Genomic DNA, 18,383 nt, shown 5'->3' with positions numbered 1-18,383 from the left:
ATTACATTTCCAAGGGAAGTGTGGTGTGCAGTAGAGCTGACCCAGGCATGCCCTGATGTGCACACTGGTCCCAGTGACACCAGTCCTCCCTTGTCTGTCAGTTTGGTAGTGACTGTGCAGAAGGGAGGAGTAAGATCTGTGGGAGCAGAACAAGCAAGGGGAACAGGCAGATGCAGGCGTACCTTCGGCTCCCTGTGTCAATGCAGAGCAGATACACAGGGGAAAGGTGTTGCTTAGAGCTTTCCACAACATGCTTGAGAAGTTGTGTTCTTGTGCCACAGGTCACAAGAATTATTTTCTCAGTAGCACCCGAGCTATAGAGAGAGTCATGAAGATAGTGAAGAATGTAATTAAGCTTAAGTCTGTAAATCCATTAAAATCTACTTTCAATTCAGTGACAAGATTTACAATCTATGACAGTCTAAATGGTGATAATGATCTAAATGTGCAGGATAGTAGGCTGGCAGAAATAGAAAAAATTTCTTTGAAGATTATCTGAACTGACAAGGTTACCAGAATCTTTTGTTTGCTCTTGACACAGAAAGACATTGTGCAATTGGTGTTATTGTGTTCACCAAAGCAAACAGCAGCAGGGACGGGGAGGTAAGGAAGTGGGGAATGGGAGACACAGTAACATATAAAGGGAAATTGCATAGGCCTGTCCTGCATTTTTATTTCACGTTTTCCACAAGGTTCATGAATGCAAAATGAAGCTATTTCTCCTAAACTGCTTGCTGTTTTCTTGCTGTTGGCAAGCTGGGGCAGTGAACCGTGAGTACTACTTGGGCATTACAGAGACTGTGTGGAACTACGCGCCCGGCAATGCCAGCGCCGTCTCGGGGCAGCTTTTTGCAGAAGAAGAGTAAGTAAAGCAGTTCACACTGGTTGAGTTTGATTTTACAGCATCGTCTGGTTTAGGCACCAGGGCCACACTGGTGAAGGCAGTGAAATGAGTCTTGTTGGTGTCAGTGGATTTTTTCCTGGCTTACTTGAGAACTTCATTCCAATGTTCTGCTAATTAAAAGCATTTGAATATGTAGGGGGGTGTGAATTTGTTGTAATGAAACATTTACTAAGAAGAGACCAGAAAAAGACCCTGAAAGTCTAATGTTTGAATGTCTAAGATGCCAGTGCCAAAGAGATGACTTTGGTTGTTGTTTTTAAATGCAGAAGCTTGACAAATTTAAAACTTTCCTACTGTGCACAGGTTTCCTTTTTAGCTGTTCTTTTTTAGCAGGGGTGGTTCTCTGTGTGGCAGCACAACTGGGTCCTTCCACCACTGTGGAGGAGCTGAGTTGCCTGTCACAAGGCAAGGAGGGTCCTGGGCAGACTGAGTGCAATGAATAGGCTGAGGATAAGTACAATCAGGAGGAGGAGAGCACCCTGGAGGTATGAATAATCAATAAAGAAAACTCAGATATAAAGGGCATCAGAGAAACATTTGAGAGAGAAAAAGTGTTCCTCCCTTCTATTTTTTCAGTGCCTTTAAAATTAAATATGACTATACCAAAATAAAAACAGTGATGAGAGAAATCAGAAATTGGAAAGATCTCAGAAATGCAGTTCTCATTTAGTCTGTGGATGAGGGATTAGATGATTTCCTGTGGTTTGTTTTCTCTAGTGAGAGCCAGCTCTCTCAACCACAATCTACCACTCCATAGGGTGTGAGATGAAGCAGACAGCTTTTTTTCTTTCACCCACAAACTGCGTGAGGTATAAGACACTGTCAGTGATTCAGCAGGCTACTAATTCTGATCAGGGGTGGAAACAAGACACCTTGTCTGAGAATTCCAAAGCTGTGTTGTAATACAATGAACCACTGCTGTTCACTGCACTTTCACTGCTTTGCTCTGCTCTGTGATGACCTGCAGCTTGCTGCATTAATTCCAAGTTTTCAGTGGTTGTATGCCTGTAGTGGAGCTGGTCCCTTTTATTATACTTCTCATTTTCAGGTCCTTCAATTCCTCTTCTCCTGAGCCCTTTAACTATGAGGCTCTGTGTGTGTGGAAATTGGTGTTTATAGGGGCGGGGAAAAGCACAGTGCAGAAGGAATACTCTTTAACTAAATGGTAGCTGTTTAAACAGTCCAGTAAGAGCCATAACCTATTTGTTTGCTTTTGTTTGCAACTCAAAAGCCTCATGCACTCAGACTTCTACTAACTGAGCCTTTGCAACTGAGTTTATACTCCTCAAGTTTCAGGGAACCCCGAATTGGCATTTTAATTCCATTTCAGGTCTGTGCTTGCCAAGGTACATACAATTCCCTCCCCACATGCTCAAACAATACTCAGCCTCATAGAAAATACCTTGCATTTTTGGGAAGTATTAACTTGCTTCACGTGGCTTGCTCGTGGTTGTGCACAGTGCTATGGAGGATGGGTCTTTATTTGAGACTATTAATTTAAACCATTAACATATAAAAGAAGTACCTGACACTACAGATGTGTTTGTGTATTTTCTTTACAGGCAGGCTGAAGTCTTTCTCAAAAGAGGACCACATAGGATAGGAAGCACTTACAAGAAGGCTGTCTACACTCAGTACACCAATCATTTATATGATGTGATAGTTGACAAACCTTCCTGGCTGGGTTTTTTAGGTCCTATAATTAAAGGAGAAGTTGGCGATTCCATTACTGTCCACTTGAAAAACTTTGCTTCAAGAAACTACACACTGCATCCACATGGTGTAAGATATACAAAAGAAAATGAAGGTAGGCTTGATTCCGTCCTGTCCCAGAATTTATCAAAAGTTAATCATCCTTCTGAGTATAAGTGATATTCTCTTATCAGAGAGAACACTCGTCAAGTAAATAAAGATTTAAATTAGGACACAATCAATTTAAAATAGGAGCTAAGAAGTTTGAGAATTTTTTCCAGAGTGAAATACAAAGCCAAAAGTGGCAATTTTAGATCAACATTTTACCTGAAATAACAGTATTTGTGTTTCAACCGAATTAAGGGTATAGAGGAATATAAGAGATTCAGGTATGGATACACAAAAGAAAAATTGATGGTGTTGTAGAGAAGATATTGTTAACAGTGATAACATACAGTTCCAAATTCTTAACACTAAGTTCGTGTATATGGTATATGAGACACAAGAATCTCTTAAAATGGAAAAACAGATATGACTTAGTAATTAATTAATTAATGAGGTGAAAGTCTGACACACTTTAAGATGTATTTAGGGGTGCCTTTGAGATTAGTGATGGCTTGTCCTTGCAATAGCCAGTCTTGGCACACTCAGACAATGGGGGATTTTCTGCACTGGATGGCACCAGAATATGGCTTTTATTAGTAGGCCTTAAAAACAGTGTGTAAATCATTGGGAATATGATGTCTCAAAATCAGTCTTTAAAAATCTTTCATTAGAAAAATGTTATGAAGTATCAGCCTACCTTCTAAAATTTTGTGAACTTTTTCATTACAACCAGTATATATCTTGATATAGCCACACTGTGGAATCAGAACAGTATGCTACGCAGCAATACATGCACTTTTGAGAACTTTTTTCTGTTGCTATCCTTCCAGCAATATTTTAGAACAGTTTCCAAGATTAATATTTAACAAATGTTTTGCAAATATTTGAATTGTTATCTTTTTACCAGAAGTACATAGTCCCCTTCCAATAAATAAAGGATTAACTTTAATGTGCCATTAATTGAAGTACTCCTATAGACTTCAAAGGCAAATGAAGAGATTTCTAAAGAGAAAGAAAACATCTATTCCCCTGATTTAAAAGTTGTGCTTTTTTAACCTATATCCAGATGTTCAGTCCATTTTACTGCAACACGTAGTGAACTTGAGGCATGGTAGGTGCTATCCTGACACCCTGTTGTGAATATGTTGTGGTAACAGTGGCTGTGTGGCATCTTCAGGTGCTTTTTATCCTGACAACACCAAAGATTTGCAAAAGAGAGACGATGCTGTGGAGCCTGGAGGCCAGTACACTTACACGTGGGACGTGACAGAAGATCAAGGTCCAGCTCCAGGAGATGCAGACTGCATAACCAGGGCTTACCACTCCCACATAGATGCTCCAAGAGATGTTGCCTCAGGGCTTGTTGGGCCTTTAGTAATTTGCAGGAAAGGTAAACCATAAATAAATAAATGAGTAAACAGATATGTATGCAAGGTGATTGATAATGGTCTGATAAATATCAGTGAAATAATTTACTGGAAGAGGAGAAGATTACAGTTGATTCTGAAATAACAGCTTTTGGTCTTCTCGATTAGCTGCCTTCAATAGTATAGGAAGTAGTTTGATTTTGTGTGTGACAGTGAATATAATTTGCAGAATACTTTGTCCACAAATCCAAGAGTGAGATGTGTTCATACAAGGAAGTGTAAATACTGATATAAGAAGCAGATTTACGTGCAATTATTTTATACTATCTATCAAAAGGGATGTTTGTTTCCTGAGTGTGTCTGTAAGTTTATGTGTACAGTCACACTCAAGAAAAGTGGCAAAAACAGGGTCCAGCCCTACTGAGACTACAGTTAAAACTGACAAAAAATGTCAGTTACCCAGGATTTTGAATATGACTTTGAATATACTGCTTTCTTTTTCAGGTACAATGAATAGGGACAGTGATCAACACTTTGATGCTGAATTTATCCTTATGTTTTCCGTGATGGATGAAAATCTCAGTTGGTATCTAGAGGAAAATATCAGAACATACTGTTCTGAGCCTTCCAAAGTGGACAAAGACGATGAGGACTTCCAAGAAAGCAATAAAATGCACTGTGAGAGAACATTATATATTAATGTTGCTTGTCACTGATATGGTGAAATAATGTATTTGTGTCTTGTCTCTTCTAAAGATGAATTGTTGATAATCTTTTTTTTCAATCAAGGGTTTTTCTTGGAGGATTAAGAAAGATCCTTTTAAATAAACAAAAAAGGCAAGTATTGCACAGACACACCTTTGGAGTTGTGATATAAAATTCTTAGGGGCCAAGAAGCACTTTGCCAGTGTAGTTTCCCAGGCACTCTAAACAGAGTTGTGTTACCTTGTTCTGTTTCTTAGTCCTGAGTTTTGTACTACAATATCACAGTTTAGAAAAGCAAGTTTTACTGTTAATGTAAACAAATAAGATACCTTTGGCTCTGACCAGTGGAATTCCAGAATCATAGAAGGTAGCTGTGCAGATGAAATGTGTGTCTGGTATTGGCTCACCTTCAAAGGTGTGGAGCTTTCTTTTGAGCCTCTTTCTATTTTGAAGAATAGAGCAATGGTTGTATGATAGCTACTTTTGAGGAAAAGATCCTAAGACCTGTGAAGTTAACTGTAATAAACAATATTTATTTTAGCCATCAATGGGTACATGTATGGATACCTACCAAACCTCACGATGTGTGTGGAAGATAAGGTAAAATGGCATCTTTTTGGCATGGGTAATGAAGCTGATATCCATTCAGCATACTTTCATGGACAGACCTTAATAGAAAGGCATCATCGAGTTGACACCATCAGCCTCTTCCCAGCCACATTCGTTGATGCTGTCATGACACCAAGGAGCCCTGGGGAATGGCTGCTTAGCTGCCAAGTGAATGACCACATTGAAGGTACAGTAAGAGTTTCAGTGATCAGAATTTTTTTAGCTTGAGCTAAGAGCTTACTGACTCACTTCGCCAGGGCTCCTGACCTGGTTATATTCTCCTCTGGGTAACAAAACTCTGTTAGTAACTGAAATGCCTACAAGTGCATTAGATGGGCTTGAGCATGTAGCCATGAAAATCAAGGGCATTCTTATCTCTAACAGAGCTGCAATTAGCACAGCTGCACTTTTGCAAGCCTCAACTTTGGACAAAAAACCAGCACAGTGTTTGCCTCTTACTGAAAATAACTAACCACAATTTTCTGTTTGACAGCATAAAAGCTGGGGCTCGCTCCATTTTTATCAAGGGGCAACTTGCCTGCAGACAAAGACATTCCAGAACTGGCAAATAAGCTGAGATGTTCTGTTCTCTTCCCTGTGTCTTCCTGTATTTTCAGGTTTTGATAACCATATGAAATACTTAGAAGCTGATTCCATGCTTTTGAATTATCTGTATCCCTATAAGGGAGAGAAGTAATTTGTCACAAAAGTGGGAAAGAACATAGAACTGAAAATCCTTCTCCAAGATTTGAAAATTCTAATATAAAAAGGAGTATGTAACTTACAGATTCAACAACACAGAGATTATAAACTTTGAAATAGTTTTCACATCCAGCAACATCCTGATATGGTTGAAGCATCCTGGGCAAAACTTGAATCCTACAAGTTGACCTAATGTATGACTGTAAAAGGGCTCTCTTTACTATATTATTTGTATCTCCAGCAAGCAGATTTGCTAACAGACCACTCCCTTAGTGCAGAGACCCAGCAGTTTCACAAGTAAGCTCTTGGTTAGATTTAGATGGAAGATGGTCAGTTTGGTAGCATCTGACCTTGGCTGAAGTGCTCATCGACAGAACTGCATCCACCCTACCCTGATCTTCTCTGCTGTGCCAGTTGCAGCTTTAGAAGCAGAAAGCCCTTTACCACACCTGTCTACCTGCTGTAGATACCACAGCTGGGTCTCTCCTAGCTCAGCTGGCATGCATTCTTTTATAACATTCATCTTCTTCTCTGTTTGTGATTTGCACGTCCATCAGTGGTGTGGGAATTCTCCAGGGAAGAGGACAGCTGTGGGAAGCAGGGAAAAGGAAAACAAAGTGCATTTCCTTCTCCTTAGGTTTCTCTACCTCCTCTTTTTTTTCCAGGTGGTATGCAGGCCCTTTTTAAAGTAAAAGACTGTAAGAAATCCACACCAGCTCACAATGAGAGTACAAAGATAAGACAGTATTTCATTGCTGCTGAGGAGATCATCTGGAATTATGGCCCATCGGCAATGAACCATTTTACAGGACAAGAATTAATCATTGACAGGTAAAGGCTTCTAATTAAAGAAGCATTGTTTTCCAAGCAGAATTGATTTAAACATGCTAAATAAGGTAAGACGTATGGTAGAACTGACTTTTAAGCAGAATTACTCATTGTCCTTACCTCTGCTTAAATATTAATGCTAGAATAAATATCAGACCAAACTAGATCTATTGTTTTCCTTGTAATCTTACTGTAAATTCTGCTGCTATGTTAGTCATTTCACCGGGACTAAGATTAACTATTATATCCCATGTAGGCAGTGACCCCCGATGATTCAAGAGGGTTGATTATTCTGAGTAAGAGAACAAAGCTAGGAATTTATGATCATGGCCTCACTGATGGAAATCATGCTAACAGCATCTCATCTAGGAAACAGCCTGCACAATATAGCTTTGCCCTTTGCTCTATGTTTACATATTTAAAACCTGGACCAATCGCTGAATACACTGATTCCTCAAATTTTTTATCTGTGAGTTAAACACTCACCTCCTCCCCAAGGGGCAAGGCACAGTTCATTGTTTGAATAGTGTTTGTAAAACACTGAAAGGTCCTTTCTTGAAGAGTAGAAGTGTAGATTGAATCTTCTCACTTTGAATTTAGATGTTACATATTCTTGGTATTTTTATCTGCTGTTGTTGAATTATTTATAGCATTTAATTAAAAGTAAACTCAAGGTTATGAAATGTTGACTAGAAATCATTGTTGATGAGTCTCTAAGCACACAGGCATTTTAAGGGCAACACACCACAGTGGCTTTTTCTTAAAGAGAAATTAGTGAAGGATAATGGATTCCTGCACATCTTAATGGGACTACGTGTAAGGGTGTGGCCAGACCACTGGAAAGAGACACACTCGGCATGTCATAGTTCAGAAAACAGGGTTGAGGTCCTGTCTGCCTTTGGACAGCTGAGCATTATGACTTTAACTGTTTGTATCTATTGCAATTTGTTTTACACAGTGAATCTCGCATCTTTTTTGAACAAAGTGAGACAAGAATTGGTGGCTCTTATAAAAAAGCAATTTACAAAGAGTACACAGATGGTTCTTTTACTGAACATAAAAAAAGACTCGCAGAGGAAGCACATCTTGGACTCTTAGGTAAGATAGTCTAAAATTTTTTCATGTCAAAGATTTATGAGAGTAAACAGTCACTTCCACTAGTTAGCAAGCAGTGCCCCCACCTCAAAGGAGGGGGCACTCCCTAAGCTCTCCCTGCCTCCTGCAGATGCTGGTGCCTGTGGCTTCCCCCAAGAGACACCCCAGGGTATAAGGAAGCTCTTGGAGGCAATGCTGTGGTGGTGCCCAGCTTCCCTATGGGAGCATGCCATGCTCTGCAAAAGTCGGGTTCTGAACTACAAGACCAGGCTAGGCAGGTCTAGTCCTATTGATAACCAGTCTGCTTCTGGCAGATGTTGGTGCTAATGTCTGTAAATCCCTTTCCAAAGGGAGGAACTGTCCTGAAAGTCGCTGGGCCTCCACGTGAACTGGGAATGGCTGCTGCCGGGCTACCACGTGACTCAGGCCATGTGCCAGGGACCTGGTCTGTGCCACAGAGGCCTGGGGCATTCCCCTGCGAGGGGAAAAGCAGCCAGACACTGATTGCCACTAAGTTCGTGGTGACCTGTACACCACTTGATAGAAATGTCCTGTAATTAGACCGTGTGCTCTTTTCCAGGGCCTGTTATCAAGGCTGAAGTGGGCGAGCGCATCAGGGTGACCTTCCGGAACAACGCCAGCCGCCCGTTCAGCATCCAGGCCCACGGAGTGAGTTACGGCTGGAGCATGGCAGGGACACGCTATGGCCCCCTGCCCAGAGGTGTGCCACAGGCTGGGGGGAGGGCTGCAGCACCTTAGCATGTGCTGTCTCACCTCTCCATGTGTTAAAGGGGATAAAATAATGTTCACTTGACATAATTCCCAGTGGTATTTCTGTGATAGGTACCGAATCTCCAGCCTCTCACGTGAGTCCTGGTGCTACGTTTACGTATGAGTGGAATGTGCCAGAAGATGTGGGTCCCACAGACCAAGACCCAGACTGTTTAACCTGGCTTTATTACTCAGCTGTGGATGCAGTCAGAGACACCAGTTCTGGCCTTGTGGGTCCTCTCCTGGTGTGCAGGAAAGGAGCTCTTCTTTCTTCTGGGAAACAGGTCAGTCAAAGTAGAAAAATGGAAGCATTTACATCGTCACAGCTCTATCTGCTTTCTTCTCCTGAATTGCACCACCTCCCCTCCATGTCTCAGTCTCACCCATGTGCTAAGGGGAATTCAAAATGTGAAGAAAGTGGGTTTGGTTTCAGTCTGGCTCCAGATAGTCACTTCATTGTGAAAACACCATTGTTGTGAGCAGCCACTGGCATTCGAGTCTCAACTAGGATGAGAATGTCTAGGAAAATATAGAGATTTTAAAGACAAATTCATTTCCAGAGGTGGTTCCTGCTGGTAAAAAGAGCATTAGCAGCAAATACTCACAAGATACAGCAATCACAGAGCTTTGAGATGATCAGAATGAAGTATCAATGTATGCATCTACCCTACTTTGTGACTTATAAATTATTATAAGCAGAGATTTTTTTGTTTCCTGACATTTTCTGTTCACTCATTTCTATTTTCCTTTGTGCTATTTCTTCTTAACAGAAAAATGTGAACGTGGAGTTTTTTCTACTTGCCACAGTATTTGATGAGAATCTGAGCTGGTACTTGGATGACAATATTTTGATGTTTACATTAAATCCTGATAAAACTGACAAAGATGATGAAGATTTCCAAGAATCTAACAAAATGCACTGTAAGAAAATTATTAGTTAGCCAAAAATAATTTCTACAATAAGGTTTTACTTTTATGATTTCATGTTGGAGGCTAAAAAAGTGTATAGTGGCAGAGATATTTCATTCCTTTCCAGTGGAAAAAAACCCCAAAACATTTCAATGCGATTCAATTTCAACTAAATGTGGTAGTTCAAAGTACAATGCCAACTGTTCAGTGTCTTTCATGGCAGTTTAGGATTTACATGGTTATGTATCACTTTGAGCAGACAGGAGGAGAAGTTAGGTCTTCAGCCCATGTGCAACCCCTATGAATGCAACCAGGCACCAAGAGCTACATCATCTGTAGCCTGATGTAGCTGAAAGGAGGTTTTTCACAGGATCACAGAAGAGTTGAGGTTGAAAGGGACCTCTGGAGGTCACCTGGTCCAACGCCATGCTCAAGCTTGGCCACACAGAGCTGCTTGCCCAGGACCACATCCTGATGGCTTCTCAATACCTTCAAGGATGGAGACTCCACCATCTCCCTGGGCAGCCTGTGCCAGTGCTTGGTCACCCTCACAGTGACAGTGTTTCCTGATGTTTGGAGGGAACCTCCTGTGTGTCACTTGGTGCCCATGGCCTCTGGCCCTGTCCCTGGGCACTGCTGGGAAGAGCCTGGCTCTGTCCTCTTGGCATCCTCCCTGCAGGTGTTTGTACAGGTGGATGAGATCCCCTGAGCTGCTGCTTTTCCAGGCTAGATGATCTGAGCTCTCTCAGCCTTTCCTCGTAGGAGAGATGCTTTCTTGTCCCTTTGTTGTCCTTGTGGCCCTTTACTGCCCTCCGGTATGTTCGTGTCTTCTGTAGCAGGGAGCCCAGAACTCAGCACAGTCCTGCAGGGGTGGCCTCAGCAGAGCTGAGCAGAGGGGAGGGATTCCCTCCCTCGACCTGCCTGTGAGACTTTGCTTCAGAATGAAAGTCTTTGCTTCTTTAATAGAGCAGAGCTGAGTTTCGCACTGATTATATTTTGGTACTGCAGAAATATTTTTCAAGTTTCCTGTTAAAAAAACATTTTTACCTTCAGGGCCCAGCCCTGCCAATAAGTCCTACTCTTTAAGCGCATTTACGTGAGTGCTTTCTTAAATTTTGCTCTCGGGGCATTGCCACTATTTACAGACCATTGGTGCTGAGCATTCAGTGGTACCTGTGAAGCCCAGGATTTGAAAGTTTTGCACAGAAGTAGCTAGAAAGGGTTAGTAACTCAAAAACCCTTCAGATTGCCTCCACTATATGGCTGGAGGGGGTCACAGGGTATAAAATGGGATGCTTTATGCATCCTGAATACTTGACAGGAATAAAGCAGAGGAAATTCCAGTTGGTTAAGGCAGCAACCTGTGCTTTAGACATTAAAAAGGAGAACAGTTAGAAATTATTTTTCAATACTGGGGTTTAAAAGTTGTTTTGCTTGACTCAATTTTCTAGTTTTGTTGATGTGATGAAGTATTTTATTATTGATATTTCTGTCAGTCTAAGGCATCACATTACATCTGAAGTGTTTATTAATTAATCTGTATTGCAGAATTAAATCATATATTAATAAAGGTGGGTTTTGCTTTCTCAAATCTTCTACAGCCATTAATGGTTATATGTATGGAAATCAGCCTGGTCTTGAGATGTGTAAAGGAAGTGTGGTTTCTTGGCATTTGATGGGCTTGGGTTCAGAAGTTGATGTCCATGGGATATACTTCTCAGAAAACACATTTGTAACTAAAGGAACAAGAAGGGATACAGCAAATCTGTTTCCACATACAGTTCTTACAGCTATTATGAACCCTGATTCTGAAGGTAAATGTCTTGTTTAAAAATCCTGTTAGTAATGCAGAAACTGTTACCAATGAACGTTTTATGCTTAGAGACAAGCCTTAAATAGCTGGTATTTTGATCCTGGTGCTAAAACTGTGCACAGGTGTGTTTGAAAGGCAGCAAATTGTAAAGATGTGTTCTTAATGCTAAAGCCTTGATTTTTCCAACTTCTCTGTGTGCTGAATTTTATTACAAGTAGCCATACTGCACAAGGAGTTTGTACCTTATATGAGCAATAGCCTGTGTGTCAGTCTTTAAACACTACATCAATATTGGTAATACAATCTTAAGGTAACAGACTTTTGTCCTCAAGTCTTTATTTCTTGTATGACCTCTAGGAATTTTTGAAGTGTCCTGCCTGACAACAGACCACTACACTGGGGGCATGAAACAGAACTACAAAGTGAAACAATGCCACTGGTGGAATGTAGATCCATCTCTGTATTTGCATGAAAAGACTTACTACATTGCTGCAGTGGAAGTTGAATGGGACTATTCTCCCAACAGGACATGGGAATTTGAACGGCATCAACACCATGAGGAAAGGTACTTTGGAATATACACAGGGGAAAAAATGCAAAACAAGTGAAACAGCAACTCACTTCTCCTCTGAACCTTTTCCTCCTCCAGACATTTCTAGACACGCTTTATTTTCATATATATTTTTAGGGCTCACTTGAATTTGTGGTCCTTCCCCTGTACTATTGCCATGTAACTATGAGCCAGACAGCACGATGTTCAAGAAGTAGTCCAGCATAGACCTTCTGTGGGACAAGTTTATATTTTCATGATTTCTGGATAGTGCATGTGCGTTTATTATTTACTGATGTTGGTAGTCCTTGATGTGGAAAGCTTAAAACGTTCATCGTCATTGCAGCTACGATGACTGCTTTGTCCTGATAATTGATTACTTACAATCTGTAACAAGTCTTTGCCTCATGTTTATTTGTAGTCTGAGTAAGGTTCTTTTTTACTCCTCTCAATTTCATGAGATCGCACAGCATACGACATGACCTAATCCACTCACTGTGAAGCTTGTTGTCTGGTGTTTTGTTTCCAGTATTTGAATCTCAATGAGAGAGAACGGATTGGGTCAAACAATTCATGCCAATTAGCAGAAGAGGCTAAACAAGAACTGATGATTTTCTGTGTTTCACCTGAATAATTTCAGTTGAGGTTAAAGTAGCAGATTGTAATAGTCTGTATTTTGTCATTAACTTAATTTTATTTTCTTCTTTTTCCTCAGCTTGATAGCACATTTCCTTGCCCTGCATACCACAGTGGACTCTGACATAGTACTAAGCACAAGTAATATGGACTATGCTGTTATCAGACTTTTTTTTCCCCCACTGTCTCCAGCCCCCATGATGTTGGGAGAGAATCAGTCCCTCACATTTAATTTCATCAAGGCATTTAAGCTTTACAAGTTTTAGGCTTCTTTTCAGATTACAGAAGTCACTGAGGGCTCTGTTTTTCAGTATACAAGTTGCTGTGTGACTTCCTGCAATTTGAAATATCTGCCAGGCCAAGTGCTCAGCATTCTTTCAAGTACTATATAGACTTGGTGTAATTATAGTGAGTTTTTTAACCTTTCAAAGAGAAACCTTCCAGCTTAACGAGAATGTTTTCATGTTGAAGATACCAAAAGTTTATGAGATTACTGTTTCGCTGAGCTGGACTCTTGTTTGATAGTTAATTGACATAACTGCAAAAGATGTTTTAAAATACATGAAGAACTGTTTTGGTTTTTTCTTTTGGCAGCCCTGGCAATCCATTTTTAAATAAAAATGACAAATTCATTGGCTCAAAATACAAAAAGGTAGTATATCGCGAATACACTGATCAGACATTCAGTACTCCCAAAAACAGATCAGAGGAGCAGCAGCACCTGGAAATTCAAGGTAGAGTCATCATAAAGTTCAGTTTTGAAAATGTGAAAAATGCAGTGACACAAGCCAAAAGATACTATTTGAATAATGTTGAGTATAGTTCTACCCACACAAAGTGCCTAAACCTATGTGGAAACCCTACATGGAATTCCTACTTTTATTATGGTGTTTTCCCTGCAAGATTACATTGCTTGCTGTAGAAGTTAAAAACCCTTCTGGTTTGCTGCCTGATCAGAGGTCAGTATTTCCAGCATAAAGCTGGGTAGCAACATCCAAACTGACTTCAGGTACACAGTAGGTGCTCAGAACTTTTGAGACCTAGAGGCTTAACTTCAGCATCTCAGATTGGCAAGTCATAGTGAACAACACTATCTGTATAAAGTTTTCTGTTGACTTATAAGCCAATAGTATGAATTTGAACACAACAAACTGTTTGCTCTGATCTCTTGTAAAACCAAGATCATCTTTCTTTTCAATCCAACAGGGCCACTGCTTATGTCAAATATCGGAGATAAAATTATAATAGTTTTTAAGAACTTAGCATCGAGACCTTATTCTATCCACGCCCATGGAGTGAAAACAGACAGTTCTGCTATTGCTGTAACTAACCCAGGTATCAATTATTTCTAGCAGGTAACATCAAGACTTCTAGTAAGGTTTATTTCAGATAGTAGGAAAGACATTGTTTTTGTTTGTATGTTTTACCTCAGGTTCTTAAATTTTTGATGTCGATTATGACAAATATTTCTACAGTTCAAATGGCCCTGCTAACTACGGCTATGTATCCTAGTCCTTGACTGGTCAGTAATTTTTTGACACAACGTGGCTGCACCTTTCATGAAAGCAAACAGATTTGGTTATGTAGGGAAAGCATAGCTTATGCTATTATTTCTGAAGTTCCTCTGTGATCTTTACAAAAGATACAGTTGTCTTTATTACTATGGTAAACTGAACAGGGAAAACAGACAAAAAAACCCAAACACTGTCAAGAAGAATCAGGGGTCTGCAGAAGTTAGCCAGTGCAGTAATTGGGAAGTTCAAGACATATATAAGCTGTAAATGGAGATAACAACTGTTTCAAAATGACCTCCTGTAGGTCAGCATACTGAAAATTTCTAAAATTCATTGATACTTATTTAATTCAGGTGAAACAAAAATCTATGTCTGGAAAATCCCAGAGAGATCTAGTCCTGAGAGAGGAGATCCACATTGCATTGCATGGGCATACCATTCAACAGTGGACATCATTAAGGTATATAATTAATATCAGTGTAAAAGGTTTTGTTCATGACTCCAACATGGATATACTTACAGAAAAAGGGAATTCGAAATTCTTTCTGCTTTCTCTGTCAGGTTATTTCCCCCATTACCATACCTTTGAATTTAAATGTTTCTTGAAGTCAAGTTGCAGGAAAGTCAGGGCATAATTTGAGAGTCATGGCCCTCCATGTTCTTGCTTTCTAGTTTTTCTGCTGCTGGTATAATCACCTCACTCAGATTTCCTTGTTGAAGCTAGCACTTTATAGCTTGCTCAGTATCTAATCAATCATGTGGGGGAAAGCTAGCATGCAGCTGTGAAACACAACTCTGCCATTTCTTACCAAGCATGCATTAACTTAACGACTAATAATTTTTAGTGGAAATGAATGTACTCTTGCCTTCATGTCTCAACAAATACAAATAAAATGTCGAGAAGTATATTTTGAATGTAAACCAAGCTCAAAATGATAAAATTATAAAAATACTTTGGCAAAAAAAAAGAGCAAGAAATTAAATGGAATGAATGCTTATTTCTAGCAGGAGGTGAAAATGAGGCAGTCAGTCTTCACTGAGGTTGATCCATGGGTAGCATGTAACAGTTGAGAAATAGCCTTGTTTGCCTGACAATGGCTGCCTTTATTCTCAGCTACTGACAGCTGTAAAGATAGTAAGAGGATTCAGGTCTGTCATTAAATGTGCTTCTGCTTTAGTTAAATCTTGCAATTATGTGGTTTTTCATTTGTCATTTCAGGACACTTACAGCGGATTAATAGGCACACTTGTTGTGTGTCACAGACATTATCTGCCATCATTTCATACTAAAAAGAAAGTTCAATTTGCTCTTCTTTTTATGGTTTTTGATGAAAATGAATCATGGTACTTGGAAGAAAACATTAGAACCTATTCTGCCAACCCACATCTTGTTGACAAAGAGGATGAGGACTTCCTTGAAAGTAATAAAATGCATGGTATGTTTCCCAATTTAGTTAATATAACTCTGGGAACTCCATAAAATTATATATTTGAAAGTACTTCACATAAATTTGACTTCCTCACTGCCCCCGAATTTACTGTTCCAGTGCAGAAGGCCTGAAAAATTTTACTCAAACTGTTTGAAAACACTGTTAATGCCACCGAATGACTTTTTTTCCCACAGATTAAAGAAAAAAAACCCAAACAAATTCCCCCCCCCCTCCAGATATTCCCATGTTGAAGTGTTTCGGTGTCAGCAAACAACTGTTCTGAATAAGCTGGAAAGGCTATGTGCATCCTGAAAGCATGTCCTGGTAAAGCTTACCCCTTAAAAAGAGCTGTGGGAATTACAGATCTTTAAGAACTGCAAAATTACCAATGGTGTACAGCAAAGAAACTTTATTTACCATGTTATTCTTTCTAATTAAATATGGAGTATAAACACACATGTTTATAATGTGCTGTCCAAAGCCATTACTTTTGTCTGGCACTTGCTTTCAAATCTTGTATTACATGAAAGTTTAGAGATCAACAATGCACACAATTTATTTTCTCTGTCTTGTTCTTTCCTTCTTTTTAGCCATTAATGGAAAGGTGTTTGGAAATTTGCATGGCCTGACTATGCATGTTGGAGATAAAGTCAGCTGGTATCTGGTGGGAATGGGCAATGAGATAGACATTCACACAGCACACTTCCATGGCCACAGCTTTGACTACAAGGTATCAAGTCCTTTTCATTTATTTCTTGCTGTGTTAAGAACGAGAGGTAGGTCAGTTACCAAGGACTGTAATCTATTGTGAAAAGTCACGTTACAATATTAAGCAGGGCTTGTAAATTGACTGTAAGGTTTTTATGCCCCAAACCTTTATTTGATCAACATATATGAGCCAGAGAATATCTGCCAGTAGCATTTCCTGACTGGTAACCTCACAAGTTGCTTTAACATGTCAGCTGTGAACTTCTCGTGACTGTTGCAAGACAAAAGCTGTAGTTGTCCTTCATTTTCATTTAGCTGATAGATTATTAAACTTTGGAGCATGAAATGGATGTACAAAAGTGATGCTTCAGTAGAAATGACACAGGTGTCTTTTCATTCAACTGTGATTGAAATGTTTGGTGAGTAAATGGATAAAGCTTAAATTACTGCCACCTGGTAATGCCACCGTTTAACTGTTGCTTGTGTTTGTCCTGAAGCAAACAGGGATTTACCGGGCAGATGTCTTTGACCTGTTCCCTGGGACATTTCAAACTGTGGAAATGACTCCACAGAACCCTGGAACCTGGCTGTTACACTGTCACGTCACTGACCACATCCACGCAGGCATGGAAGCAACCTACACTGTGCTCCCAAAGGAAGGTAAGAGCTCTCGAGCTCAGTAATGGTCATTATGTTTAAAGGTGCACACTGGGGCTCACAGACACTCCAGTGTACTCAGAACCAGTGCAGACATCCAGAGATATTCCATGTCTAGAAGTCACTTGGTCATACTTCCCTCAAGGCTGCTCAGGAGACCAAAGTAACTAAAGGACTGGATGTTAACTGGCTATTGCTTCAGCTTCCCATCCATGTAAAGTGACAGATTTTTATTTAAAAAGAATTCTTCATGAGACAGTATTTCTGTACCCAAGAATTGCCAGTAGTGTCACACTCCATCTCAATCTTTATTTAAAACAATAAGAACAGTTGGTAAATAAAGCTGAATTCATCATTCCTACACAGCTGAAGTACTGAAAAATTAAAACAGTGTTTTCTTTCTCAAGAACATGTTTTAGCTTTACAGACACTATTACCTTGCTCTAGCAATATTACCTGTAAAAAATCTTGAATCTTGAGGAATTTTGAAAGCTCGTTTCTACAAAGTTAATACAACTTTAAAAGCAACTCTTTCCAGTACTCAAAAGACAGAGCATAACAGGTATTCCTTGTAATTGACAGAAAGAGAATAATAGGAATCTTAAAAAATATGTGTATGTATATGCATATATATATATATATACACGCATATGATGTTTATTTGTATCTGTACTAAAAATACAGACTGGAATGTTAAACAGAATCTATTTTATAAACCACTGGCATGTAAACCAGAATCTAGTTCTATTTTATGAACCCTGCTGATTTAGAGAGTACATTGTGCCAAACCTGCACAGACAATAAGAAGGCTGATTTGAGAGTACACAGAAAGAGATGCAGAAAGAGACTTTAACTTGTAGCAGCAGTAGGTTGGATTTTTCATTATTAGCCATCTAAAGAGCATCAAAATGTACCCTACAGTGCATCTTAAAGCTGTTTTTAAATCTAACTCACAATGTCCAGAAGGTACAGGGATCCACTGTGCTTATTTTGGACTCTGCTGGCCACATGCACAGACTGTTCTTTTGATGAAATGCGTGTAAAAAAAGCTATTTTCCCCCTTACAGATAAACGGTCTTTGTTCCCAAGATTATTCAATCAGTTCAAGTGTAAAGGCATGGCAGGCACACAAGAATGATGAAAGCATTTTAACACAGTGATTCTCCAAGGTCTATCTTCAGTGAACATTCTTGGAAAATATTCTCTTCTGATCAACTCATCTCCACGTATGTTTTGGAAAATTTCATGTAGTGGCCACAGGTACCAAAAGGGCCATAGACTAAGACAGCTGAATGGATATGACAGCTCATAAATGTATTTTTCTCTAAATAAAAGTTGTATCTTGCAAGCTAAACATATTCTAGCTGGTGCCTAATGCATGTTAATTA

At 39.7% G+C, this 18,383-nt stretch overlaps 1 protein-coding gene across 2 annotated transcripts; it reads left to right on the top strand.

Moving 5' to 3' along the window:
* Nucleotides 1-567: 567 nt before the first annotated feature.
* Nucleotides 568-18,353, top strand: CP (ceruloplasmin). 2 transcript variants are annotated; one of them, XM_018079212.2, is made up of 19 exons: nt 568-862; nt 2,467-2,711; nt 3,879-4,091; nt 4,573-4,746; nt 5,315-5,569; nt 6,750-6,915; nt 7,871-8,010; nt 8,588-8,728; nt 8,851-9,062; nt 9,549-9,699; nt 11,289-11,501; nt 11,858-12,065; nt 13,281-13,420; nt 13,893-14,021; nt 14,554-14,660; nt 15,420-15,636; nt 16,221-16,360; nt 16,836-16,998; nt 18,063-18,353. In XM_018079212.2, the coding sequence occupies exons 1-19, from the start codon at nt 708-710 to the stop codon at nt 18,131-18,133; spliced, it is 3,240 nt and encodes a 1,079-aa protein (XP_017934701.1). In that variant the 5' UTR covers nt 568-707; the 3' UTR covers nt 18,134-18,353. The 2 variants fall into 2 exon arrangements, with proteins under 2 accessions (XP_017934701.1, XP_017934702.1); XM_018079213.2 differs by having other exon boundaries at nt 714-862; nt 2,598-2,711.
* The last annotated feature ends 30 nt before the right edge of the window (nt 18,354-18,383 follow it).

This window comes from Manacus vitellinus, unplaced genomic scaffold, assembly GCF_001715985.3.
Source record: "Manacus vitellinus isolate BGI_N305 unplaced genomic scaffold, ASM171598v3 scaffold_45_pilon, whole genome shotgun sequence".
NCBI lineage: Eukaryota > Metazoa > Chordata > Aves > Passeriformes > Pipridae > Manacus > Manacus vitellinus.
The sequence above is the reverse complement of the archived record's forward strand: the minus strand, read 5'-3'. Positions and strand labels throughout refer to the sequence as shown.

What these genes read in the sequence shown, in the direction of transcription:
- CP (XM_018079212.2), top strand. Translation starts at nt 708, where the DNA reads ATGAAGCTATTTCTCCTAAACTGCTTGCTGTTTTCTTGCTGTTGGCAA. An exon ending in AGTGAATGACCACATTGAAG is followed by an intron (nt 5,570 to 6,749) that starts GTACAGTAAGAG and finishes TTTTTTTTCCAG; the next exon opens with GTGGTATGCAGGCCCTTTTT. An exon ending in CAAGAATTAATCATTGACAG is followed by an intron (nt 6,916 to 7,870) that starts GTAAAGGCTTCT and finishes TGTTTTACACAG; the next exon opens with TGAATCTCGCATCTTTTTTG.